Here is a 25,480-nt window from a genome sequence, read left to right as displayed (position 1 = left end):
TCACTTCCGGTTACGATTCTAGAGCCGGAAGTAGGCGAAATTTTGGAGTCATGGTAAAGTGTGACCTATCAAATTGATGCGCAGAAAATTCTCAGTCATCTCATCATCAAATATTTTGAAGAAAAAGTCCCAAACGCGGTTAAACTTACCGGTAAATCTATGAAAAAAGTGAAAAATTATTAAATTTTTACCGGTCGTTTAGCGGCGGTTTTTGACCGTGGTTGGACTCGGTTCCGATAATTTATGACTGGATTTGTAGTAAGCTTAAATTTGATAGTTCATATGTATGTAATTCTTAGAAATTTCGCGAACTTCCGGCTCTAGAATCGTAACCGGAAGTGAATTTCGAAAAACTAAAAGGGTCAAGTTTATAGATTTTTTCTGCTGATTCCAAATATGTATGATGTTCCGGGTATTAAAAGGTCGAAGTGGGTTTTTTAAATACAGGAACCTTAAAAAAAGCACGTCTATGCATAACTCCCTCTCCCGAAAAAGCGATTCCATTATAGAGCCAGCTCACCATCGATTTGTGCGGATTAGTGGCATTTTTTGACTCCGCAAACGCACAGGCCTCCCATGGGTCCTTGATACTCATCGTTGTTGGATACTTCTACTCACTTATTTTCACGCGTTTTTGGTACGCGGCGCGCGTTCGTAACTGAAGATCTGCTATTTTAAAATTCTGAGGTTCAAAACAATTTTCGCGTTCTAGAGACGACCATCGTTTCTTGGAACAAATTTGAAGTTATTGAAGATGGTTGAAAGGAAGAGCTGGATAAAGCGGTTACTCGTCGTAATCCTTGTTCCGTTGGACTAATCCCATCGATCACCAGCGACGCTTTTGGGCACAGGTGAGCACTTTCATCTGTCTCATTTTCAGATCCCAATCTTTTTTGCCCCAGAAATGGCGGATGAATCAAAAGTAGACTTATTTCAACTCTTCAATACAATTTTTATTTATTTTTAGAAGCCAACGATGAGAGTGAACCCGATTTTGAAGGATGGAGAGGTTGAGGTCAAAACGCAAGCAAATCCGTTTGTCTGGATCTTTGGCCTAATGAAATTGCTGAAGAGATCGAAGCAGCAAAAAGAAAAGAAAGAGAAAGAGCTGAAAAAGTCGGACAGCTTTCTTGCCGGAATCGGAGGCGATAGAGCTGAGGAGAAGAAGAAATTCGTCTGGTCAGAATTTTATTTAGACCCGTCGGGTGATCTTTACTACTACTGGGTTTGCCTCATCGCTGCTTCGGTAATGTACAACATGTTGTTCATCATTTGTCGACTGGCTTTCGACCAGCTTGGTGACTACAAAATGATCTTCCTCGGAGTGGACGTCTTCAACGACTTTATGTACTGGATGGACATTCTCACCAAGTTCTACACCGGGTACTTGGACAAGGGATTGATGATAACAGGTAAAAATCATTATCAATTCCCTCTTTTGTAGCATTTTTAGACCACAAGAGCATACGAGAAAACTACAAGAAATCAGCGCAGTTCAAAACTGACATGATGTCCATGTGCCCAATCGACTACCTCCAGTACTGCTTCGACAACAAATGGCTGGTCTCCTTGAGATTTATCAAATGCCAGCGCAAGTACCGAGTCAGCGAATTCATCAACAAAACTGAGACGCGCACCAATTTTCCGAATTTCTTCCGCATCTCTATCATGTGCACCTCTATTCTTGTGATAATTCATTGGAACGGATGCCTTTGGTACTTGATTTCCGGAATTATCGGCTTCGGAGAAGATCGGTGGGTATTTCCAAATGTGACGACGGCTGGACAAGAATTCGCGTATCTCGGAAGAAGGGTACTTTTTTCTGCTCATTTTTCTCATCAAATTTGTTCTAGTATATCTACTCAATGTACTGGTCAACCTTAACCCTCGCGACAATCGGCGAAACTCCAAAATGTTGGCTCCCAAATGGTTCCTACGCGCTAACCATATTTTCCCCTTTTTTGAGCATTTGTTGAGCCATGAAAAGCCAGAGACCAACTTTGAGTACATTTTCCAAATATCAAACTTCCTCATCGGAATCTTCATTTTTGCCACGATTGTTGGAGAAGTCGGAACTATGATTTCGAACATGAAAGCGACGAAAACCGAGTTTCAGGGACGAATGGATGCGCTCAAACAGGTTTGAAAGTTGTTGATTTTGAGTTTGGTTTTCACCGTTTGCTTAGTACATGGAACTGAGATCTGTTGATAGCGACTTGCAATCGAAAATCGTGAACTGGTTCAGCTATCTTTGGGGCTCAAAGAAAGGAGTAGATGAAGTTGGCGTGCTGAGCCACCTGCCGGACAAGCTCAGGGCCGAGATCGCTATCAATGTTCATCTCGGTAAGCCGCAAATAAACGATCATCTGGGAGGCTAATCCGTCTTTCAGAAACACTCAGAAGAGTAGCTCTCTTTCGCGATTGCGAAAAGGGATTTCTCGTTGAGCTGGTCCTCCGTCTCAAGCCGCAAATTTTCTCGCCCGGAGATTACATTTGCCGAAAGGGAGATATTTAGGGATATCGCACAAATTTTCAGGTACCCGAAAAAAGGGTCCAGATCAATTTTCAAATTGATGAACTAGTAGAACTTTGGACGGCGATTCTAGAGGTGCAAAAATCTTTTCATAATTATTAGTCATTATCGTAAAAATGACGTGTCAAAGTGTGATTTTTTCGATCTTGGTGAAGCTTTCAAGATCTTTGATTTTTTAAATGCTAGACTAACATTAATTTGAACCAGAATTCCAAATCTGCAAAAATTTTCACTGACGCATCTTCCAATCGCTAGAAATGAACTTCCGGGAGTTGTTTTTTTCTCTCTCGACGCTTGTGGCGCTTTTCTGTTTTCAGCTGCGCGCTGATTGGTTGACGCTCCTGAAAGCCTTGTTCACAAAAAGGGTCGGTGAGCATTACTAAAATGATGATTTCTCGGGACTGGAGCGTTAAAATTCCATGATTCTTGGACCAAAATAATCCTTGAAGACCACTCTATTTACCATTTATTCAAAAATTATGGAAGATGACGCTGTAGAGAGTTTCTGAAGGTTGTATGTAAAGTCAACTCTGGCCATTACGAGCCTTTTTCGTCGGGAAGCATCTGTCCAAGAGGTGAAAGAAGCGTAACTTTTGCTTGCTATTTCTCGAAAACTGTTCTCTCAAGGAATCAGCAAGAGATAAAAGCGCATCTTTGAAGTTCTTTTCTGTTGTGGAATCGGCGAGGCAAAAACTGCGCGCAGAAACGAGAAATTGCGCCAAAGATTCTTTCCGAATTCTTTTTGCGGTCGAGGACGATGAAGGAACTCGTTGTGTCGAAATGTGATCGACTCTCAGTCGAAGATTGACACGCTGGAAGACCTCCGTGCGTTCTTACGAAAACAAATGTCAATGCTCAAACAGCTGAAAATGAAGATGGGCTCGGTTACCAAGGAAAAACAATCGGTCCAGTCTGAACTCTCGCCGAATCTGTATCTCTTCAAAAATGCCAAGAAGAAATTGAATGTCTGAAGCATATGTCGGCAACTAACGAGGAGATTCTTAGGGGAAGCAGCTCGAACAAGCAATTTGAACAGATGGAGTTCGAATATGAAGAGCTCAAGCTCAAATTCGAAGATCAAAACGAAAAGATGGACAAGTTCCGCGACATGTTCGCGCATCGCCGAACGTGAATCAAACCTGTTCAACAAAAAGAAAGAGAAGAAAAGAAAATCAGTTTCACGCAGAGTTGCAGATTTTTGAAAATTTTTTCTGAGCTGAGCCAGCAGAGCTGAGGTCAAGATTGAGCTGAGATGAGCTGAGATGGCCCTTTTCGAAAACAACTGAGCAGAGCTAGACTTTTCAAAAAATTGAGCTGAGCTGAGGTGAGCTGAACCTCACCTCAAAATTGCTGAACTGAGCTGAGCCTTCGCTTCTATTCGGAATGCAACCTTCCAAAGTCGAAGTTAAATGGTCGCTCATTTTGCTCCGAAGGAGCGCAAAATTATGCATAAATCCTTCTAGATCGGCGGGTAAATCAAAACCATAAAAGAGGAAAAAACTAATATAATATGAATTTTTAAAACCATGGGTGTGGGCGGAGTTGGGAACAAATTGATCAACTCAATTTGATCAAATGTTGATCAAAAACAACAAATTGATCTACTCAGAGTTCCCGGCCTTTGTCAAGCCCCTTAAATTTAAAAATCAAGGAGCGGGGCTGAAACGGCCCGAAGGGCCGTCAAGCCCCTTAAATTTAAAAATCAAGGAGCGGGGCTGAAACGGCCCGAAGGGCCGTCAAGCCCCTTAAATTTAAAAATCAAGGAGCGGGGCTGAAACGGCCCGAAGGGCCGTCAAGCCCCTTAAATTTAAAAATCAAGGAGCGGGGCTGAAACGGCCCGAAGGGCCGTCAAGCCCTTAAATTTAAAAATCAAGGAGCGGGGCTGAAACGGCCCGAAGGGCCGTCAAGCCCTTAAATTTAAAAATCAAGGAGCGGGGCTGAAACGGCCCGAAGGGCCGTCAAGCCCATTAAATTTAAAAATCAAGGAGCGGGGCTGAAACGGCCCGAAGGGCCGTCAAGCCCTTAAATTTAAAAATCAAGGAGCGGGGCTGAAACGGCCCGAAGGGCCGTCAAGCCCCTTTAATTTAAAAATCAAGGAGCGGGGCTGAAACGGCCCGAAGGGCCGTCAAGCCCCTTAAATTTAAAAATCAAGGAGCGGGGCTGAAACGGCCCGAAGGGCCGTCAAGCCCCTTAAATTTAAAAATCAAGGAGCGGGGCTGAAACGGCCCGAAGGGCCGTCAAGCCCTTAAATTTAAAAATCAAGGAGCGGGGCTGAAACGGCCCGAAGGGCCGTCAAGCCCCTTAAATTTAAAAATCAAGGAGCGGGGCTGAAACGGCCCGAAGGGCCGTCAAGCCCCTTAAATTTAAAAATCAAGGAGCGGGGCTGAAACGGCCCGAAGGGCCGTCAAGCCCCTTAAATTTAAAAATCAAGGAGCGGGGCTGAAACGGCCCGAAGGGCCGTCAAGCCCCTTAAATTTAAAAATCAAGGAGCGGGGCTGAAACGGCCCGAAGGGCCGTCAAGCCCATTAAATTTAAAAATCAAGGAGCGGGGCTGAAATGGCCCAAAGGGCCGTCAAGCCCCTTAAATTTAAAAATCAAGGAGCGGGGCAACGGGATGTCTCAGCCACGTCCCCTTTATTTCTGAATTTGAGGGGCTCGCCGGCTCTTCGGGCCGTCTCAGCCCCGTTCCTTTATTTTTGAATTTAAGGGGCTTGCCGGCCTTTCGGGCCGTCTCAGCCCCGTTCCTCTATTTTAGAATTTAAGGGGCTTGCCGGCCTTTCGGGCCGTCTCAGCTCCGTTCCTCTTTTTTTGAATTTAAGGGGCTTGCCGGCCTTTCGGGCCGTCTCAGCCTCGTTCTTTAATTTTTTAATTGAAGGGGCTTGTTTGCCCTTCGGGCCATCTCAGCCCCGATATTTTACTTTTGAATTTTAGGGGCTTGCCGGCCTTACGGGCCGTCTCAGCCCCGTTCCTTCATTTTAGAATTTGAGGGGCTTTCCGGCCCTTCGGGCCGTCTCATCCCCGTTTCTTAATTTTTTTATTTTTGAACAATTTTTTACGGAAAAGTGCGCGAATCTTAAAGGAACGGTCTCATACGCAGTTTTATTATTTGTACTCAATTATACAGTATAATTTATACTGGATCAGTTGTCATAGCGGACTTTTGCCAAGAAGTCTGTTGCTGAAGTCTGATAAAAGCTCCAAAAATATGCAATTTTATGGAAAATAGCATAAAATAGTAAAGAGAAAAGAATGTGAGTCGGGCTAGCTTGGCCATGCAGCGCGCGCGCCCCCGTGCGGCCGCCTCCAAAATGACGCAACGCCGCTCAGAATTCACCTCGGAAAACTTTAAAAAATCATATTTTCAAAATGCGAGGTGCGTCAGTGAATTTTTTTTCAGATTTGGATTTCTCAGCGCAATATCTATAAGGAAAAAATATAAAATCATTAACGACAAAACAGTCCTCGTACTGATCCGAAAAATGAGCTTTTTGAAGGCAATTTTTACGAAAATGACTCATTATTATGAAATGATTTTGGTAGCATTGAAATCCTCGTCCAAAGTTCTACTAGATCATCTGTCTAAAATTTGGTCTGGACCCTTTTTTCGGGTACCTGAAAATTTGTGCGATATCCCTAGAGATATTGGAAAGGAAATGTATATTATTCTACAGGGAGATCTGGAAGTAGTCGCCGACGATGGAAAGACTCGATTTTGCGTGTTGAGCAGCGGAAAGTACTTTGGTGAAATTTCGATCATGGAAATTCCCGGCTCCAAGGCGGGAAATCGAAGAACAGCGAATGTCAGATCGATCGGATTTTCTGACCTGTTTTGCTTGGCCAAAGAAGATTTAACGGAAGTACTCGTGGAATACCCAGATGCGAAGAAAATCTTGGAAGAAAAGGGCCGAGCAATGCTGATGAAGGATAACCTGATCGACCTTGACTGGATTGACGAGGCGACGCGGCATAAGCAGTTCATGGACTCGCTCAAAAGCGACGTCGAATTGATCAAAAATCAAATGGCTTTGCTCATGGAAAATTTTGACAGAATCAGCCGCGAGCGCGCTTCTCCTCGAAAACGTCTTCAGACGCATCCGATTGTCTATGAAGATCCTGACGATGATCTATTGACGACGATTTTAGAAGAGCCAAATCAGAATGCTATTGACCCGGAAGAAGAGAAGGCGGATCAGAGTTCTGTGAAAAAGGCGGAAAGCAAGGAAGAAGATGTCTTTTCCGACGCTTCAAACAGGTAAATTCAGACTAATGATTAAAACTAATCGAGTTCTAGTGATAACGAATCTGTCTTGTCCAACAGCTCAACGATCCCAACTCTTCCGCCAACACCAACTCCACCAGTAAAACAGCCAACCAAGTCTGTGAGCTTGAGCATGAATAACAAGAACAACTCTCACTCAATTGTTGACAGCGATACAGACTCAGATGATGGCGCCGAGCAGGCTTTTTGCAGCGTGTAAGATCTGCTCTAGCATTTTTATGTGTTTTGTAAATTGATTCTACCATAATTTGTATAAAAGATTTTGATGTTTTGTTTTTATTTTCCAGCTTCTTCGAATATGCCCCAAAAAGGTCTTACGTCACCTCGGCAAAAGTCGACAATGATGCGTGGGAAGGATCGTGGAAGAACAACCATGCTAATTTTACTCATATAAACCTGTTTATTTTCACCCAAAATAGGCCTTGCCAGTAATTTGCTGGATATCGTTCACAAAAACTTTGCCGCAAGATCGACTGAAGAGCAAGTTCTGGAGCGGCAAAGAGTAAGTTCCATTCGTTCTATTCGATTCTCCATGCTCTTCTTAGAAACAAGTGGCTCGCCTTTCAACAGAAGCTACTCCTGCTGGAAGAAATTTCAGAAAGGCGATTAATATTTTTCTGGAAAGATTGGGTCGGTCAAAATTTGACCTGTAAATCGAGTGTGTTTGTAAATAAATTATTTAACAAAAACTCTTCTAACTCAAAAAATGTCTTATTTGACCAATGTTTGAGAGTCTTTTTCGTGATGAATTTATCTTTTTTATTCCAGTTTGAATAAGTGTGAGAAAAAATGAGAAGTGAACTTTGTTTTTGGCAGCAAAAGTCGAATAATAAGTGAAGAAAATAAACTGATGAATTTTATACTTTTGAGTCTTTGCTATCCTCTTGCGCCTGTTTGAGAAGAATAGTGGAAAATTCCATGGATGCAAGTTGTTGCTGGGACGATTCTTCGGCTTCCTCAGCTTCGAGATCTTCCTTTGAGATGACGACGTGGTCCTTCTTTTTCTCGTCTGAAGCTAGAGCCGCTCGGCGTTCTCGAAGATATTCTTCTGATTGCTTCATGTCATACATAATGCCGTTGACCTGGACGAGCCCTAGAATGAGACAATTAGTTAATTGAATTAATTTTAGAAAAAACACCGCCTCTAAGGCCTTAGAGAGACACCAATTTGGCAGATAATGTCACCGAAAATGACAAAAAATCAATCAAACCTTTCCGAAATAAGTCTAAAAATAATGTCAGATAGTAGTTCAGAGATACGTACACTTGTTACCCATTTGGATTTGCTTAAAATCGTCCTTGATGAACTTTTGTTTCCGCGCTTGTTTCTCTCTTTCTTCCTGCGTCATCGTGTCCACCTCAGTAATCGTCTGGTTTTCCGTGTTTGAAGGGTCAGATTTTCGATCAATGTGTTGAGAATTGATGTTTCCCTTTCTTCTGTTTCGGTAATTGAAACCAGCATTCGCGTTGTAAGCTTTTCGGTAGGTGAGTCTGATGTTTCTTCTGCCAACTGTTCTCTCCCCGTTTCTTCCGTGATTGTAGAATATCGAGTTGTCGAGAATTTTAAGTCCGTTTAGCATGTTCATCAAGATCGTCGGATAAAAGTTTTTCTTGTCTTCATCCTTTTCTCTCTTCAGATCGAACGCTCGTATGGCAGTTACTGTGTTTCCAAGAAGATCGCAGGGCATGGGAAAGTCGTTGGAGAGCGCGCGATTTATGGATAAAAATTCCATCAATTCCGATTTTGTGACTTTTGGAAATCGCTCCGGATAATCGCTGTTCTGTTTTGAACCGCTCGCAGCTTCTACTTGCTTCAAACTCATTACTTCCATGAACATGGCTTGGTAGTCCCTTGTTTTCTCATTTTCGTTCAAATACTTTAGCAGAATGCGCATCACTCTCCGATAGCTTGGATATTTGTTCACCGCTCGCCAGATCATTTGCGCTTCTCTCGTCAATCTCTCTCCCCGGTATTCCTTTTCTTTCGCTTCTTTGTACTCCTCGCACAAGTCGTACTGCTTCAGCGTGTTAACAACGGGCCTGTGGCAGATAGCCGAGTCTCTGTGAAGCATGACGCTGTTGGAAAACGCGCAAAGGAGGCGCTTTCTTTTGGAATTATTCGTGGCGCTTTCGTGATGGGCTCCAGGATTTCTCACGACAGCATGTTTTTGCTGAATTTCGCTCCACCAAGTCGCCATTGTTACTTGTTTCTCGCCATGCGGATCTCGGACAATTATATCGCCAAAGTTGAACATTGCTCGTTCGATGGGGCACTTTGATCTCCGAGAATGGAGGACTTTTATTTCGTAGTTGCCGCGGAAGTTCATGTGTTTCTCGATGAAGGTATTGATTTGATTCTTGGTTGAAGAGGCGTGCCAGCTTTCCAGGCTTTTTTGGAGGTATTCCTCGACTCTGCAGCTGTATTTCAGCTCAGAACTCAAGTCGGATCTCGGAACAGAAGTGTACCAGACATGATGGGCTTGGAAAGGAATCACTGTTGGGCCACAATGCGCTGGAAGCTTGTACACTGTAGGAACTTTCTTGACCCAGAAGATATTTTGCTTGTCCAGGTCCAGACACCACATGAGAATTTTCTTCTCCGAGGATGCTCTGCTCAGGACGCCGGCAGAAGCATCTTCCGATTTGAACAGCTTCACCGCAACTCGGTAGTAAGTCGTTGCCATTTTCATCTGCACATTGCGAGTGTTGAATCCGACCATCGCGATTCCCAGCTGCCAATCTTTCGTCAACTCGAGCTTCTTCATCGGATGGCCACTTTGGGTGATTGTGTAATCGAGCATGTTCGAAATAGATTCCCGAACAAAGCCAGCGGTGGTTCCCCCTTCGCGAACGGGAAAAGAAACGACGGGTAAAAGCCACTCTCGATTTTTCAAAGTGCCGGATTTCACATGAAAGCTCTTTTTCTCCAACTCTTCGGCAGACAAGATCGTGGTTTTGATCTTGAATTTTGCATCCATTCGGTCCAAATCGACGGTATTTTTAGTCCACACACGCGCGACTTGTTCTTTGAAACTGGATTTGAGATCTGCCAGAGAAACTTTTCGCCAAGGCTTGACATGGGTTCGTTTCATGTAGCCGCTGTCGAAGTGAAAGGGGACATGGATTTTCTCGCAGCTTTTGTCGCGGTGCATTAGTCGGGCTTCGTCAAACAGCTCGTGTTTTGTTTTGAGGTAGTGTTTTGAAGCAGTTTCTGGCTCTTTCGAAAGAACTAAAGATGATCCGTTACCTAACCAGATTCGAGAGATTTCTTACCAGAAAAGTAGCGGTTTCTTTTGCCGATCCACCTGTCCACAGCTTTGTCCCAATCTCGTATCTTATCCGTGCACTTTTGGAGCGCCAGTTCCATGATGAGTTCCATCTCGCTTTTGAAAAAGAAGTACGCAAACGCCCCTGGGGAAAGAGGGATTGTTTCCATCCCTTTTTTCGCGACAAGCATTTGAGAAATCTGGATAAACTCCTCGTCCTCGTCGATTATCGGCCTTCCTCTGAGCATTTCTATCATTTCCCGATCCTCCTTCGCTCTCCTCGGGTATTGGTGAAAACGAAATGTCGCATCCGTGTATTTTTGAAGCCCCGCGCGGTCGTTTTTGTAGTCCTGCAAGTTGAACGGCAACGGGATGTGATTTTTGACGAACTGCTCCAAATTGTTGACGTAGGTTTCGCGCGACGAAATGATAAGCGAGTACTGGGCCATGTAATGCTGCTTGCGTCGGAGCATTTCGGCGATTGTCGCTGTAAATTGCAGCCAAAGTCTGTAATTCTCGCAGGGCTCTTCGTCTCGAACGCGCTCGCTGACAAAGTCGTGATCGCTTTCTTTTATGCTAGAATTTTTCGTAAAGAGGGAATCATCAATCTTGCCTTACCTCGGATCCCGCAGAAGTTTGACAACAGCACAGTCACTACAGTAGTACTTGTAGTGCTCTGGGACCAAGATCTGCTCGTAATGAAAGTTGCAGTCTCTCTCATCGCCCGACTTCTTGATCTTCACAAATGCCGTCTTCACGGGCGGAATTTCTTCTGACTGCTCAAAAGTGGCGCTGGAATCTCGCTCTGACTCGATCTTCCGCACCTTCTCTGCGCAAACGCAGCAAAGATGCATTTTTTCTCAGCTCACCGAAAATCGAAATGCTTTCTGAAGATTTTTTAATTGAAAATCATTGGAAAACTTCCATTTTGAAAAATACATGTTGTTTCTATCAAAAAGGGGAATCTGTCAGTAAGGGGCAGTGAGGAATGATTCAATTTGGTCTAAGTCGACTTGTAGTGGTCTTCGTCGATGGTGCTGTAGATATGTCCTGAAAACAAATAATAAAAGATCGTAGGGGAAGGAAAACTGACCATCATCAGCAAGCTGGTCGAGAATTTCGCGGAGTTTCTCCTCCTTGATTCCAAGCATTGAAAAGTCCTTTGGACACTGGGCGCCCTGCTCTGTCTCGTTCTTGATCACGATGCCGAGGACTTTGCTCTGCTGGGAGTCCATTCCTTCGCGCACGAAATCGTTCGTCGAAGCAACTGCGTTTGGCGCCTCAATTAAAAAAGACTGACCCTTGAATTCGTATTAGAATGCTACCTTGTCGATTGGAACGTTTTCCTTGTTGGTGCCATTGCCCATTACCTGAGCGACGGTGTAAATCGCCTCGAGCATGAAGCAGCTCAGCACGGAGCCGGGATTCTTCTCGATCTTTCGGATCACGTGGACGATTACTGAAGCCTTGTTCTTGTCTAAAGAATGGTTTTATGGCAGAGATAGATTGATGAAAGGTCACCATCTTTGGAAGGCTTGATAGCGCCGAAAATCTTGATGTAGTCTCCCTTCTTGACCGGGACAGCTCGAATGACATCGTTGAAAAGATGCACTCCGGTTCCATCGTCCAAGCAGATTCCGAGAGCATTTGCGTTGCCACTCTCGACTTCCTGAAAAGCGTCAAAAACTGCAAAGAAAAAAGAGCGAACCTGTGTTCCAAGAACTTTTCCGCAGAAGACGGCGGATCCCATCGAGACTTTGACTCCATTAATGTGGAATCCGTTTCCTTCGTCGTCGGCAAAAAAGGATCCCTTCGCGTTGAGAGTGGCAATGGTCACGTGGACGTAGTTCTGAGCCTTCTTGACCGACATTCTAAAATGGTAATCTTTAACAAATGATGATATTTCAAGAAGCTTGGCAAACGTAAACTTGTTGTAATTTGTGATAATAGTCAGTCAGTTTCAGTAATCATTAATACAGAAATGAATAAGTCGTTATGCCTTTTCTGGAAGTGTATCCAAAGCTAAGACATCCAGTTTCATTTTTACTATAAAAAATTTTATACATAAAAAAGGTCTTCGTCGAAATTTGCAAAATCGGCACTCTACTAGAAATCCTCGCTGCGTAAAACGGGTGAGTAACTCTTACCCACCGCGCGTGGCCAATCAGCGCGCTCTATTTTTTCAAAGACGTCTTCGCTCGCACAAAACGCCTTTAGCGAAAAGAATTCACTCAAAAATCACAATTTCCATCGCTTCATTTCATTTTTACGATCTTCTGACTATTTTTCATAATTCCCGCTTTTTGAGAGAAAAATCTGAAAATTTCAAAGTCAATATTTATTTCCCGAATTCCCGAATTTTATTTGTTTTGAGTTTTATTTACAAAAAGAAAAAAGTGATTGTTTGAGTGTTTAATTAAACCATGGGTCGCGAAAAGTGTGATTTTTCGCACTCAGAATTACGAAAAAAATGGGAGTTTCTCGCTTTTTTCCTCAAAAAAAGAAAGTTTCAAAATCGATTTTTTCGAAAATTAAGTTGTCAATAACAATGATCTACTGATTCGAAGCTCCTGTGCACTCTGTGTGAGATAATAACTATCGAGGCCAAAAGGCGTATCGAAGGACAGACGGCTACAGTCGAGAATTTAGATTTGGGATGGCGAAAGGCCGCGAATCGATAGATGGAGAATTAGTAGACCAGTTGAAGAAATAAAACAAAAAACAGGAGAATACTAACTACACAACTTGAAGAAGAGAGTTTTATGGAAGGCGATCAAAATTCGGGTAAATTTTTCGTCAAAATTTTGAGCTTACGAATTTTCATATTTGTTCTCTAGATCTCCCGTCAGGAGAGGAAATCGTCAGCTCGCACGAACTAGCCGCAATCATCGACGAAGTCGACGCCCTTGTTTCCGAAAGCGACAATGAAGCCCCTGAAAGCGCTGATGTTCCATATTCTGAAGCAAAGGAGCCAGGAAATGATCCAGCCCATGACTCTTCTGAAGTAGCAGTGGTAGAGAAGGCAAGAGATGACGAAACGAAGCTAATCCCTGACACTGAATCGATTCCCCCGCCTCAAACTGAATCCGAAGAAATTAAGAGGATACCAGAAGAGAAGCTTTCCGACCCAATCGTTGCCGATTCTGAAAAAGTCACTGTAAATCACGATGAAGCAGAAGATGTTGTCGATCATCCACTGTCTCCCACTCCTCTAAGACCAGATTCGCAAGCGAAAAAAGAGCCGGAAAAGAACGCCGCTATTTCCGATCAATCCAAATCCAGCTCTCCAGAACCATCCCTTGCCGAACCCGTCAAATCCACCGAATCAAAGCCGCCTCTCGCCGATCCTCTTTCCATGGACAACGAAGACCTTCAGCACGCAGGAATCATGGCCGAGCTATCTCAGCTCAAATCGGAACTGGCGAACGCGCACGCGAACATCTTCCGCCTCAAAACGCAAGTTGAAAATTTAAACGAACTGAAACCCATCGCCGAGCAGTTCGTCAAAGTCTCTGGCGGCAGCAAGGATCCCCTTTCCTGGTTTCAAGCGTTGAAAAAGACGACGCTGAGCGAGCGCAAGCCGCTACTGTCAAATCAAACGAACTAGTGCGTAAAATCCAAAACCTGGAAAAAGAACGCAACGATTCCGTGATGAAATATGCAATGGTCGAAAAACGAGTGCTGGACTCTTCGAGGGCCGCCGAAAACGCCACGAAAGAGGCGGCAAAAGCAAAGGCTAATGAAGATAAGATGAAAATCGAAGCTGAAAAGTGTCGGAAAACGGCGGCGCAGGCGACAAAGGACTGTAACGCGATGAAGGAGCAGTTCGTTGCCAACTCGAATGTACTCAAGTGGACGCAGGAAAAGCTGAAGAAAGAGACGCAATCTTTGGAAGAGGAAAAGGCAAAGAATTCGAAGCTGATGCGGGACATCAAAGAGTCCAAAGAGGAAACTGAACAAATTCGAAACAACACCCAACAAATCATCGCTACCTATCAGGTCTGAAATAAAAAATACGAGCAGAGACGCAATTAAATGTCCTAGAATTCGGAAGAAGTTCGCTCAAACTCGCTCGATGGCGAGTTAAAATCACTCAAGTTCAAATACGAAGAGCTCCTTGAAGACAATAAACAAAAAACCGAGAAGCTCTCCGAAATCACGGAAACGCTAGCTAGGGTTCGCACGCAAATAAATTTCTTGATTTTCAAGTTGCTTTAAACTCGTTTATATGAAAATTTACAATAGTAATATTGCCATTTTGAAGAAGTTAAAATTCTTTAAAATATATAAAAAGGGTTTTTCAACCCTTTTTGCTAAGAAAAAATATTAAATTCGTCTTTAGGCACATTTCTAGTGAAGCGGCACTAACGAGTACTCGATATATTGTAGTAAATGCCGTAACGAACAATCTATGAAAGTTTGGTTAAAATCGGTTGGTACTCCTAGGCGCCGTGGCTCTTGAAAATATGAAGCCTGCAAGTCTTTGATATTGTCTTGGAGGACCCCCTTGGAGGACTTCATCTGCTGGAAGACCAATATTATGAATATTCAATATATGGCCGTGCTCGGCCGGTATATGGCCACCCATGGTCAACTTTGGTCAAGTTCGGCCGGAGGACCCCGGAGGACCTCCTTGGTGGAAGACCATCAGCTTGAAGACCAATATTCAAAATTTTCAATATACGGCTGTTATATATAGCCCCGTTCCTTGATTTTTTAATTTAAGGGGCTTGACGGCCCTTCGGGCCGTCTCAGCCCCGTTCCTTGATTTTTTAATTTAAGGGGCTTGACGGCCCTTCGGGCCGTCTCAGCCCCGTTCCTTGATTTTTAATTTAAGGGGCTTGACGGCCCTTCGGGCCGTCTCAGCCCCGTTCCTTGATTTTTAATTTAAGGGCTTGACGGCCCTTCGGGCCGTCTCAGCCCCGTTCCTTGATTTTTAATTTAAGGGGCTTGACGGCCCTTCGGGCCGTCTCAGCCCCGTTCCTTGATTTTTAATTTAAGGGCTTGACGGCCCTTCGGGCCGTCTCAGCCCCGTTCCTTGATTTTTAATTTAAGGGGCTTGACGGCCCTTCGGGCCGTCTCAGCCCCGTTCCTTGATTTTTAATTTAAGGGCTTGACGGCCCTTCGGGCCGTCTCAGCCCCGTTCCTTGATTTTTAATTTAAGGGGCTTGACGGCCCTTCGGGCCGTCTCAGCCCCGTTCCTTGATTTTTAATTTAAGGGCTTGACGGCCCTTCGGGCCGTCTCAGCCCCGTTCCTTGATTTTTAATTTAAGGGGCTTGACGGCCCTTCGGGCCGTCTCAGCCCCGTTCCTTGATTTTAATTTAAGGGCTTGACGGCCCTTCGGGCCGTCTCAGCCCCGTTCCTTGATTTTTTAATTTAAGGGGCTTGACGGCCCTTCGGGCCGTCTCAGCCCCGTTCCTTGATTTTTAATTTAAGGGCTTGACGGCCCTTCGGGCCGTCTCAGCCCCGTTCCTTGATTTTTAATTTAAGGGGCTTGACGGCCCTTCGGGCCGTCTCAGCCCCGTTCCTTGATTTTAATTTAAGGGCTTGACGGCCCTTCGGGCCGTCTCAGCCCCGTTCCTTGATTTTTAATTTAAGGGCTTGACGGCCCTTCGGGCCGTCTCAGCCCCGTTCCTTGATTTTTAATTTAAGGGCTTGACGGCCCTTCGGGCCGTCTCAGCCCCGTTCCTTGATTTTTAATTTAAGGGGCTTGACGGCCCTTCGGGCCGTCTCAGCCCCGTTCCTTGATTTTAATTTAAGGGCTTGACGGCCCTTCGGGCCGTCTCAGCCCCGTTCCTTGATTTTTAATTTAAGGGCTTGACGGCCCTTCGGGCCGTCTCAGCCCCGTTCCTTGATTTTTTAATTTAAGGGGCTTGACGGCCCTTCGGGCCGTCTCAGCCCCGTTCCTTGATTTTTTAATTTAAGGGGCTTGACGGCCCTTCGGGCCGTCTCAGCCCCGTTCCTTGATTTTTTAATTTAAGGGGCTTGACGGCCCTTCGGGCCGTCTCAGCCCCGTTCCTTGATTTTTTAATTTAAGGGGCTTGACGGCCCTTCGGGCCGTCTCAGCCCCGTTCCTTGATTTTTTAATTTAAGGGGCTTGACGGCCCTTCGGGCCGTCTCAGCCCCGTTCCTTGATTTTTTAATTTAAGGGGCTTGACGGCCCTTCGGGCCGTCTCAGCCCCGTTCCTTGATTTTTTAATTTAAGGGGCTTGACGGCCCTTCGGGCCGTCTCAGCCCCGTTCCTTGATTTTTAATTTAAGGGGCTTGACGGCCCTTCGGGCCGTCTCAGCCCCGTTCCTTGATTTTTAATTTAAGGGGCTTGACGGCCCTTCGGGCCGTCTCAGCCCCGTTCCTTGATTTTTAATTTAAGGGCTTGACGGCCCTTCGGGCCGTCTCAGCCCCGTTCCTTGATTTTTAATTTAAGGGGCTTGACGGCCCTTCGGGCCGTCTCAGCCCCGTTCCTTGATTTTTAATTTAAGGGCTTGACGGCCCTTCGGGCCGTCTCAGCCCCGTTCCTTGATTTTTAATTTAAGGGCTTGACGGCCCTTCGGGCCGTCTCAGCCCCGTTCCTTGATTTTTAATTTAAGGGCTTGACGGCCCTTCGGGCCGTCTCAGCCCCGTTCCTTGATTTTTAATTTAAGGGGCTTGACGGCCCTTCGGGCCGTCTCAGCCCCGTTCCTTGATTTTTTAATTTAAGGGGCTTGACGGCCCTTCGGGCCGTCTCAGCCCCGTTCCTTGATTTTTAATTTAAGGGCTTGACGGCCCTTCGGGCCGTCTCAGCCCCGTTCCTTGATTTTTAATTTAAGGGGCTTGACGGCCCTTCGGGCCGTCTCAGCCCCGTTCCTTGATTTTTTAATTTAAGGGGCTTGAGATCGGCGTTGGACTCTGAGGTGATCAATCTCAGTTATGTCCCCAACCCCACCCACACCCATTCGAGGTTTAAATACAAATTATTCAAGTTTTTTCTTTTATTATGGTTTTTATTTAGTTTTTAGAGTTTTAATTTCTTTATTTGCGGATTTATCATCTTGCTTCGACTTTTTCGACTCGAAAAAATCATTTTTGATTTTTTAAAATGATATTCTTGGTTTTCTCAGGCTTAATTTTGCAAAAATGAAAAAATCGATTTTTCGACCCCTATACCCTTAATTTTTCGAAATTTTTTTGATTTTTCTTGATTAGGACCTCAGAAATATGTCCACAAAATTTCATCCCTCCAGATCAAGTGCAAAAAGTCCATTTTTCCACTGGCGCAACCCCAGTGATAAGACTTTCAGGAGTGATAAAGAAGGGTTCCTGCGTTTCGATTAAGTTAATTTTTTAAGAATGACCCATTCACGGTGATTTGATTTATCTGCGAAAATTTCAAAATCAGGGTCGAAAAAAAAATTTTTCGAAAAAAGTTACTTGAGCCAAGATCTCGGCGAGCGGCGGCACTTCAGCACACGAGCGCCACCCATCCATCGCGGCGCGGCGCGCACACCGGCGATTTTTCGCCATTTTCTCGACTCTAGAACTCGGGTTCTAGTGGAGATTTTAAATTCTGATTTCAGATTTGAAATCAGTGGAATGAATAAGGGGGGGACACTAAAAATGGTTATTTGTTAAGCATTTTAAAATTTTAAAATTATTTGGGTGCGAACCCTAACGCTAGCCAAAGTACAGTCAGATTATGACGACGCTGCGGCGAAGGTAATTGGTTGTAAAATGCACGTCGTTCATTACCACCGTTCGTATTCATTTTTTATTGAAAAAAGCATGAAAAAGAAAAAGATAGAATCATCATTTGCATGAGTCATTTTGTCTGTCAGGATTCTTAAATAAACTTTGAGAATCGGCTCGTTCGGAATCTCAATTTTGATTATTTTTGAACGACAAAAAGGCGTCAGCTTTTCTCTCCCAGGTTACCTGTCTCGAAGAGGAAAACGCAACTGTGTGCGGAACGAAATGCTATGGCTAGAACGCTCAACGGGCAAAAGAGGATTTGACCGAGCTTGGAGCTAAGGTAATTTTGAAAATAGGTTGAAATCAAGGAAGAGAACGACTCTTTTGTCTTGTCTCCGACTTGTTTATTGATCGACCAGATTGTTGTTTATTCACGTTTTTATTTGCAGTATGCGCAAGAGCAGCAGTTGTTAAAAGAAGTCACGGCCGAGCGCGACAATTTGCTGGAAGAAGTAAACGGGGCAAAAGAATGCGCCGCAGATCGCCAGCAACAAGCTGAAACGCTCAAAACCCGCGAGGCCGAACTCCTTGCTTCAGTCCGCTCATTGACAGAAAACAACGGTACCTTTCGACAGGAGCTTGAAGAGAAATCAAAGCGGCTAGAGACGCTGGAAAAGTCAAACGCTGAATACGAAGAGCTCAAGGGGATTCATGAAAAAGTCACGACTTCGCTGAAAGAGTTACGGGCTCAGTACGAGACCGAGAAAGTCGGATCTGTTGATGAGCTTGCAGCGGCGAAAAAAGCTGCTGAAGATGCTAACAGCAGAGTCAAAGCACTAGAAAAGCAGAACCAAGGTAAGCTCCTGCTTAAGCTCGATGTTTACCCATTTTTAGCCATCAAAAAAGAACTCCGACAAGCGCTGAAGAAAAACGAATCCTCCGACGGGGAACTCACCAGAAGCTCAAGTCGTCTAAGTCTGGATTCAATGGGCGAGCAGCAGGGGCGTCCTGTGGTCGAGCCACAAAGCCCAGCAATGAGCCGGACGCAGAGCAGAACGCAAAGTCCCCGCCCGAGGCTCGACACTGCCACTAATGGCTTCGACGATTACGGACTCTCGAATATCGACAAAAAAGAGCTGATACATCGACTTGTTGAAAATCAAAAAGTCAATGTCAAGGAATGGATTAACTTTTGCTCAAGTTTACAATGATGTCGTATTGCGAAAAGCCCAAAGGTGCACTATTTATTGATGCCACCTCCACGGCTGAAATTAATCGATTTATCTGGCGCCTCTGGATCCCTTTTCCTCTCAGCATTCTATCAGAAATTAGTCATGTTTTACTTAATTTATTCTAATCCAAATATAAGAGAAACGAAAAGATCGACTTCCTGAATGACCACGTGAGTCAGCTGACGGAAGAGCTGAAAAAGAAGACAAAACTGTTGCAAAGCTTCATGCTCAGGGAACAGCATGGAAGGATGAAGCCTCCTGGGGCGGAGCAAGAACTTGCGCAGAGGGTCAATAGACTTCTCGCTGGAGCACATGTCGTTGCACCAGGTCAGTAGAATAGAGCTTGGAGAAGATGTTTTGGAGCTTCAAAAGTTGACATTTTGTTTCAGATAACTTGGACGTGGTCCTGGAAGTTAACCGTAAACTTCAATTAGTTCTGGAAGACACTTTATTAAAGAATATGATGCAGCAGGACAATATAAAGATGTTGGGCGAGGAAATCGATCGCCAGGTAGGTTATTCTATCGATTTGGGTGTGACTTATTCGCCCGCGTGTTTTAGCACAGCTCCTGCCGCTGCAAGCCTAATAGGATGCATCGCTGACTCCCTTCTTCGAAGTTCTTCTCCAGCCAAAACGCCCAAAGCACAACTACTGTTTCGTACCTAGAGAAATTTGACCGACCTGCTCTTGCCTCGCCCTTTTAAGTTTCTATGCTTTAGTTTCTCTTTTTTCAGCACGATTTTCATCGACCTCAAGCAACTTTTGACAACCTCAAAGTATTACTTTCTTCTTTACTATTTCTACTATCAGTAATTCACCAATTCCGAATCGCTAGTTCAGTCCTTCTGGTGTTATTCCTTTCAAAGACCGGTATTCAACTTATTTATTTTATTCTGTAAATTCGAGACGCATCTTCATTCAACTACCTATGTTCACGCAATCTTCCTTTAGAATGAGTGTTTCCCCCGAAAGACCGATCTACTCCCCCTTCTTCTCCGTTATGGGAGCCACCAGCGCTATGGTCTTCAGGTAACAACTCAACCTTCTTTTGTTCCCTTATCAAGCATTTTCTTCAGTTCCATGGGCGCCGCCTACGGTACCGCGAAGTCGGGTGTTGGTATTGCCGCCATGGCCATCATGAAACCAGAATTGATCATGAAATCGGTCGTTCCCGTCGTCATGGCTGGTATCCTCGCCATCTACGGTGTCGTCGTTGCCGTCCTCATCGCCAACACAATCAACAAAGATGGAACCACCATGGCCAAGGTAAGAAATCTCTAGAGCTCGCTACTTCTCTAGATGCAAAATAAAAGAGCTGCTCCTGAGAAAGAGAAGTCAATAGAGATTGATAGAGATAAAGATATATAAATATTATGTGAGGACTTGACGAATATGGGAGCTGGTCTTTCGGTCGGCCTTTCCGCCATGGCGGCCGGTTTCGCCATTGGTATCGTCGGTGACGCCGGTGTCAGAGGGACAGCCCAGCAGCCAAAACTCTTTGTCGGTATGGTCTTGATGCTTATCTTTGCTGAAGTCTTGGGTCTGTACGGTCTTATCACTGCTCTCGTCATGATGTACGCATAAACTTATCTACCAAGGTAGTCGCTACTCTTCCTTGACTTCGAAATTTGAGCCAAATTTAGACTTCATCACTCCCAAAACTCGGGATGTAAAACGCAAAATTCATCGAACCAAATCACCATGCGACGATCTCCAAAGGTGGTTCATTTGTTCTGGCTCATACCTCCTAGAAACTTTCCATCTGCCATCTGAGCACATCGTCCTCTCCATTCAACTCTAGTTTTCATCTCTTGCTTGTAAAATATATATATTCCTCTTCTTGTTACTGCAAAATTCTATTTTATTCTGAATTACGTTCAATAACAGTCTTTTAATAGCCCCTAGTAAAACACACACATGTCACTACTGAATAACTGTACTTTCAAAAACGAAAAAAAATCAAATTAAAGTTAAAGCCGTCAACTCTAGTTTTGTTGGCAGTCAAAGTCGAATAGGGCAAGTCTTTACTTTTATCAAGAAAACCATTTATCGATTTATTATGACAGTATTACAGTATACTAATTATAATTATTGTGAGACTCTTTTTTCACTTTTCATAACCCTTCATCGTGCAATTTAAATTCGAGTAAAAGCTAAAACGATCGTTTTTCTTTTTTTTCAGATCGCTTAGAATTTTGATTTCATCACCAAGATGAGCAAGGCACATCCTCCAGAGCTCAAGAAATTCATGGACCGAAAGATGTCCATCAAGGTCAATGGAGGTACGAGACAGCCTCTCTTTTTTGTTACGTGGCGAATTTCAATTTTAGGTCGAAAAGTGGAGGGCGTTCTTCGCGGCTTCGATCCCTTCATGAATCTGGTTATCGACGACGCCATCGAGTACAGAAAAGGTTCGCGCTTTGTTTATCGATTATCTGTCCAATTCTGACAAATACAATTTCAGATAACTCCTCCCACACCATGGGCATGTGTGTCATCCGGGGCAACTCCGTCCTCATGATCGAAGCCATGGAGCGAATCTAACCGCATCCGAATAATAAAAACCGCCTCTTGTTGACATTTTATTTTTGCACTGTACTCAAGTGACCGGGTAAGCCACTCGCGATGCTTGAGATCAAAAACCAGTTCATTTCAATAAACAAGTCCTCCAAGAGAGAAAAAATAGTAAAAGCTAGAGAAATCCCCGAAGATTTTGCTGGGTGAAGATTCTTTGTTGACTTCTTGTTTGTTTGTCCCTTTAATTTGCAAGTACAGTTACAATTTTGATGCAGGCTTGGAATTCAGAATGGAGAGAGAACCACCAGTGGGTTGCTCAGACTCAGAAAATGAAAAAACTAGGCTTGAGATGCTTGAGTCGGAGCGAAATGACTTGCAAAAATCGATGATAACTTTGACTTCCCGTCTTGCTCAAGTAAATAGAGTCTTAGTTGGAAGAGCAAGGAGTATAGATAATTTTAAGGTCGAGTTTCGTCTGAGCCAAGCTCTCAACAACCCTGAAGCAGATCGCGACTGTATTTTAAAAGATTTGTCTGATTTTGTCTCTTCCTCGACCTCTTCTCTTCCGCTCAACTCCACTAACGACAGTGGAGAGGACTCGTTAACGAAGCTATCAATAGCGCTGAAGGACCAACTCGATGAAGTAGAACGATTAGCCGCTGGAAAAGGACTCAACAATCATATAACCAAAGATATCATCCAAGGACAGCAGGAGTCTCTTCGAATTTTAAGCGAAAAGCTCGGTTTGAAGGGCGAAATCGCCACCACCGAGCAAGCAAAACAAGCAGCCGATGAGGCGATGAAAAATCTTCTGATGCCGCAGATCGAAAAAGAACAACTCGTCGACCAGTTGCAGACGAAGGTCAAGGATCTGGAACGATTCATCGAATTCATGCAGCAAAACAAAGAAGAGAAAGATCTCGACTTGCCGGATCCAGCGAGGCAGAAGGCCAACTCGGGCATCATTACAAAGGGCGTCCATGCGTTGATAAAAATCGGTACATTGCTACCCTACCTCCTCGTCAAAAACCTCACTTGCGGAAAGGCGAAAATCGCGTCCAAGTACCACGACCCTCCAGATACGCCTGAGGAAGATCAGGATACCGTCATGACGAGTGCGCCCAAACCGCTTGATCCAAAAGAAATAAAGCCGAAAGAAATTGAAGATTTAATTCATACTGTCAATTTGGTCAAGCTCGCTTATCAACGACACAATATTGCGAAGGGTAAACGATCAAGGGGATCTGAGTGTGAGCATATTGCGACAATGGGTAAGATTCTTGCTGCGTTTCTTGATTATCGCTAATCTAAACCTAGATCGACTGGTATCAGTTGTTCGCAAGCAGCTCTCAAACTCGATCGCGGCAATATTTGCTCACCATTTCGACTTTGGCTCCTCGTATTTGTCCTCCGCGCTTTCAACAATTACTTATCCAGTTTACGGCTGCTTCAGAGACAAAGACTCCAACTCGCACGCTGAAGACGACTCCTGGCAAATTTTACTAAAAGTATAAATTTCCATGTCATCATTATTTTATCAAATACGTAGTTTTTCGAAGTTCGGGGAGGAAATATCATGACAAAAGCGCCTAATTCAGCATTGCGACATGCATTTGGAATGAAAGATCCGCTTCTAGGCCGAAACGAACACGAAAGATCGCTTCTTGAGACCATTCATAACGTCAAAACTTCCCATGAAAAGGTAGCCCAGCAGCTCTTACTCCCTTCCTCTACTCCGCTATTTTAGTTTAAAGCGTACAACTCTTCGATGTTTCGCGCAGTAATCTGCCACGGGCTCAATGAGCGTTGTCTAACTGCTTGGCTCTACTGCGTTTTCAAAGCACTAAATGAAGAGTATCAACCGGACGCTTTTCTTAGGTAACTTTCTTCCTTTCGAAAGAAGATTTTCTTATCATAAATCTCAGGCAACATGGATACGATCAATTCCTCTCTGTTCTTCTACCCCTAGAAAAGCTCCAAAACGGCTTCGATTTGCCGGCCAATCTGGCGATCAAAAATTTGAACGATATCAAAGACGCTTACTGACAATTGAAGCTACTTTACCTCCTGTCTTCAACAACATTTCATTCTCTCAACTTCATCCGAATTCTTCATCGGGCAACTAGCAATTCCGAATGTTTACCTACCTATTTTTATCACTGTACACTGCATCTTGTCTGACTTTTTCTTCACTTCTTCGCCAAAAACGTTCCTACTTATCCTCTTCAAACGATCATTCTTCCTTCACGCGAATCCATTCAGATTTTCTTTTGCAAAAAATGGTCTTGGGTCTTCTGACAAATGTCCGATTCATCGCCGGCGTCGGACTTGGAATTTTCATCAACCAAGAGCTCGGAACCGAAAAAGTGCGCTTCTATGTCAACAACCCCCAAGTCGCCATCGACGATGCTACTGAACATCTGAAGAGCTTCAGGAAAAATGAATAAAATTACTCTCCTTTTCATGCACCAATTCATGTTTTTTTTATCTAAAATGAAACTTCCTCACTCTTCAGTTCTTTTCAGTTTTAGAATTCAACTAAAACTGTGTTGATTTATAATTGATAATGATTATTGATATTTTATGATTTTGCTGATATAACAAATAAATAAACAGAGCACAAAGTAAATCTTTTCTCCCTTTGAGATGTTGAAATCGGCATTTTCGCGGCTTCCAAAGAGATATTCCTCCGCAAGAGCTGTTGATTTGTCAGACTGGCGGTCGTTAATTTCTGTTAGGGGCAAGGATGCCAAGGCCTTGCTTCAAGGAGTCATCACAAATGATATTTCAAACTTGCAGCATGCCGGTGAGTCAGCAGTTAATCTTGAGAGACGCATTAATTTTGAAAAATTGACAAATTAACATGCCAAATTAGGTTCAATGTATTCCATGTTCTTAAACGCAAAAGGAAGAGTCTATTTCGACGCGATTTTATATCACTTGAACGACGATGAAATTTTAATCGACTGCGACAAGACTCTTTCCACGAAGCTAAAGAAGCACTTGTCGATGTACAAAATCAGACGAAAAGTGAAAATCGATTTTGTCGAAAGCGAATCTATTTGTCATATTCTCCCCGGAAGCGAAGACCTTGATTTTGGATTTGTCGACCCGAGGCTGGAAAAAATGGGAGCAAGGGTGCTTTCCAATCCGAATTTACCGACGATGTCATTGGAAGAATACCACTCGCACAGATATAGACTCGGTAAGCGACTTTTGACATGATATTTTGACTTTTAATACGTCAAAATAGCTTATCTACCGAATAAATATTCAATAAGAAAGGGTTGTTTTGGGGGTGAACAAGGAAATAATTTAAATATTTGATCAGTTAGGCTCAGAATGAGCCTTTTTCTTTTTTGAGTTAATGATTTAACAACGACTGTATTTATTCAATTAACCAGATTATTCAAGTTGAAACCATGGTAGTTCCAAAATTCATGAACTTTTAGTGGAAGTGGTACGCTGCGCAAATATTAGCTGGGCGTTTCCAAGCTATTTTTTGCTCTTCTTGATTCATTCAATTCAGGAATTCCAGAGGGCGGAGAAGAGATTCCATTCAACAAAGGCTTCCCGCTCGAGTGCAACTGCGATTTAATGAGCGGCGTCTCCTTCCACAAAGGATGTTACCTCGGCCAAGAACTGACCGCGCGCACTTTCCACACTGGCGTCACTAGAAAACGAATCGTTCCATTAAAACTCTCTCCTGGAAACGAAGCAAAAGATATTAAAGCAAAAAGAAGCGCAGGAAAAATTTTAACAGTCGATTCTGATGGGAATGGATTGGCCATGTTCAGAACTGATAATTTTGACAAAACGGTGAAAGTTGGAGACGAAGAAATCGTCGTTTCAAAGCCGAGTTGGTGGGAGAGAGAAGGAGACTCGCTGGAATTCGGAATTTCAAACCATTTAAAGCATCTTGACTATTATTCATTTGCTGAAAATTTCTAGCCTTGAAGAATCTTCAATACTGATAAAACCTGATC

The 25,480-nt window shown here is 43.9% G+C and overlaps 10 protein-coding genes across 10 annotated transcripts; 8 read left to right on the top strand and 2 right to left on the bottom strand.

Moving 5' to 3' along the window:
- The first annotated feature begins 904 nt into the window (after positions 1-904).
- On the top strand, positions 905-7,011 carry LOC145701555 (cyclic nucleotide-gated channel alpha-3-like). The gene is made up of 9 exons (XM_081778769.1): positions 905-922; positions 968-1,412; positions 1,454-1,812; positions 1,854-1,909; positions 1,984-2,140; positions 2,187-2,343; positions 2,391-2,504; positions 6,170-6,785; positions 6,825-7,011. Exons 1-9 carry the CDS (start codon positions 905-907, stop codon positions 7,009-7,011), a joined length of 2,109 nt encoding a protein of 702 aa, XP_081634895.1.
- Positions 7,012-7,560: 549 nt separating this feature from the next.
- LOC145702244 (uncharacterized) lies at positions 7,561-10,962 on the bottom strand. Its single transcript, XM_081779459.1, has 4 exons — positions 10,697-10,962; positions 10,086-10,654; positions 8,077-10,041; positions 7,561-7,905 (listed from the first exon to the last, which is right to left on the bottom strand). Exons 1-4 carry the CDS (start codon positions 10,930-10,932, stop codon positions 7,670-7,672), a joined length of 3,006 nt encoding a protein of 1,001 aa, XP_081635585.1. The 5' UTR covers positions 10,933-10,962; the 3' UTR covers positions 7,561-7,669.
- Positions 10,963-10,999: 37 nt separating this feature from the next.
- On the bottom strand, positions 11,000-11,981 carry LOC145702256 (uncharacterized). The gene is made up of 5 exons (XM_081779476.1): positions 11,787-11,981; positions 11,600-11,747; positions 11,404-11,555; positions 11,172-11,358; positions 11,000-11,128 (listed from the first exon to the last, which is right to left on the bottom strand). Exons 1-5 carry the CDS (start codon positions 11,946-11,948, stop codon positions 11,082-11,084), a joined length of 696 nt encoding a protein of 231 aa, XP_081635602.1. The 5' UTR covers positions 11,949-11,981; the 3' UTR covers positions 11,000-11,081.
- Positions 11,982-12,653: 672 nt separating this feature from the next.
- On the top strand, positions 12,654-13,685 carry LOC145702255 (uncharacterized). Its single transcript, XM_081779475.1, has 2 exons — positions 12,654-12,862; positions 12,916-13,685. Exons 1-2 carry the CDS (start codon positions 12,841-12,843, stop codon positions 13,683-13,685), a joined length of 792 nt encoding a protein of 263 aa, XP_081635601.1. The 5' UTR covers positions 12,654-12,840.
- On the top strand, positions 13,596-18,288 carry LOC145702258 (uncharacterized). The gene is made up of 5 exons (XM_081779478.1): positions 13,596-14,077; positions 14,123-14,250; positions 17,735-17,771; positions 17,962-18,084; positions 18,194-18,288. Exons 1-4 carry the CDS (start codon positions 13,730-13,732, stop codon positions 18,037-18,039), a joined length of 591 nt encoding a protein of 196 aa, XP_081635604.1. The 5' UTR covers positions 13,596-13,729; the 3' UTR covers positions 18,040-18,084; positions 18,194-18,288.
- LOC145702259 (coiled-coil domain-containing protein 186-like) lies at positions 18,198-20,205 on the top strand. Its single transcript, XM_081779479.1, has 6 exons — positions 18,198-18,599; positions 18,639-18,922; positions 19,114-19,303; positions 19,366-19,487; positions 19,538-20,006; positions 20,054-20,205. The coding sequence occupies exons 2-5, from the start codon at positions 18,731-18,733 to the stop codon at positions 19,577-19,579; spliced, it is 546 nt and encodes a 181-aa protein (XP_081635605.1). The 5' UTR covers positions 18,198-18,599; positions 18,639-18,730; the 3' UTR covers positions 19,580-20,006; positions 20,054-20,205.
- LOC145701554 (V-type proton ATPase 16 kDa proteolipid subunit c-like) lies at positions 19,930-20,561 on the top strand. Its single transcript, XM_081778768.1, has 3 exons — positions 19,930-20,006; positions 20,054-20,243; positions 20,358-20,561. Exons 1-3 carry the CDS (start codon positions 19,930-19,932, stop codon positions 20,559-20,561), a joined length of 471 nt encoding a protein of 156 aa, XP_081634894.1.
- Positions 20,562-21,122: 561 nt separating this feature from the next.
- Positions 21,123-21,668, top strand: LOC145702266 (small nuclear ribonucleoprotein G-like). Its single transcript, XM_081779484.1, has 3 exons — positions 21,123-21,259; positions 21,308-21,388; positions 21,442-21,668. Exons 1-3 carry the CDS (start codon positions 21,190-21,192, stop codon positions 21,519-21,521), a joined length of 231 nt encoding a protein of 76 aa, XP_081635610.1. The 5' UTR covers positions 21,123-21,189; the 3' UTR covers positions 21,522-21,668.
- Positions 21,669-21,738: 70 nt separating this feature from the next.
- On the top strand, positions 21,739-24,117 carry LOC145702247 (RUN domain-containing protein 1-like). The gene is made up of 6 exons (XM_081779466.1): positions 21,739-21,909; positions 21,958-22,765; positions 22,812-23,002; positions 23,044-23,196; positions 23,242-23,372; positions 23,420-24,117. The coding sequence occupies exons 1-6, from the start codon at positions 21,784-21,786 to the stop codon at positions 23,538-23,540; spliced, it is 1,530 nt and encodes a 509-aa protein (XP_081635592.1). The 5' UTR covers positions 21,739-21,783; the 3' UTR covers positions 23,541-24,117.
- A 19-nt stretch (positions 24,118-24,136) lies between these two features.
- On the top strand, positions 24,137-25,478 carry LOC145702254 (iron-sulfur cluster assembly factor IBA57, mitochondrial-like). Its single transcript, XM_081779473.1, has 3 exons — positions 24,137-24,300; positions 24,370-24,699; positions 25,024-25,478. Exons 1-3 carry the CDS (start codon positions 24,141-24,143, stop codon positions 25,443-25,445), a joined length of 912 nt encoding a protein of 303 aa, XP_081635599.1. The 5' UTR covers positions 24,137-24,140; the 3' UTR covers positions 25,446-25,478.
- The last annotated feature ends 2 nt before the right edge of the window (positions 25,479-25,480 follow it).

Source organism: Oikopleura dioica, chromosome PAR (assembly GCF_907165135.1).
Source record: "Oikopleura dioica chromosome PAR, OKI2018_I68_1.0, whole genome shotgun sequence".
In the NCBI taxonomy this organism is placed as follows: domain Eukaryota; kingdom Metazoa; phylum Chordata; class Appendicularia; order Copelata; family Oikopleuridae; genus Oikopleura; species Oikopleura dioica.
The sequence above is the reverse complement of the archived record's forward strand: the minus strand, read 5'-3'. Positions and strand labels throughout refer to the sequence as shown.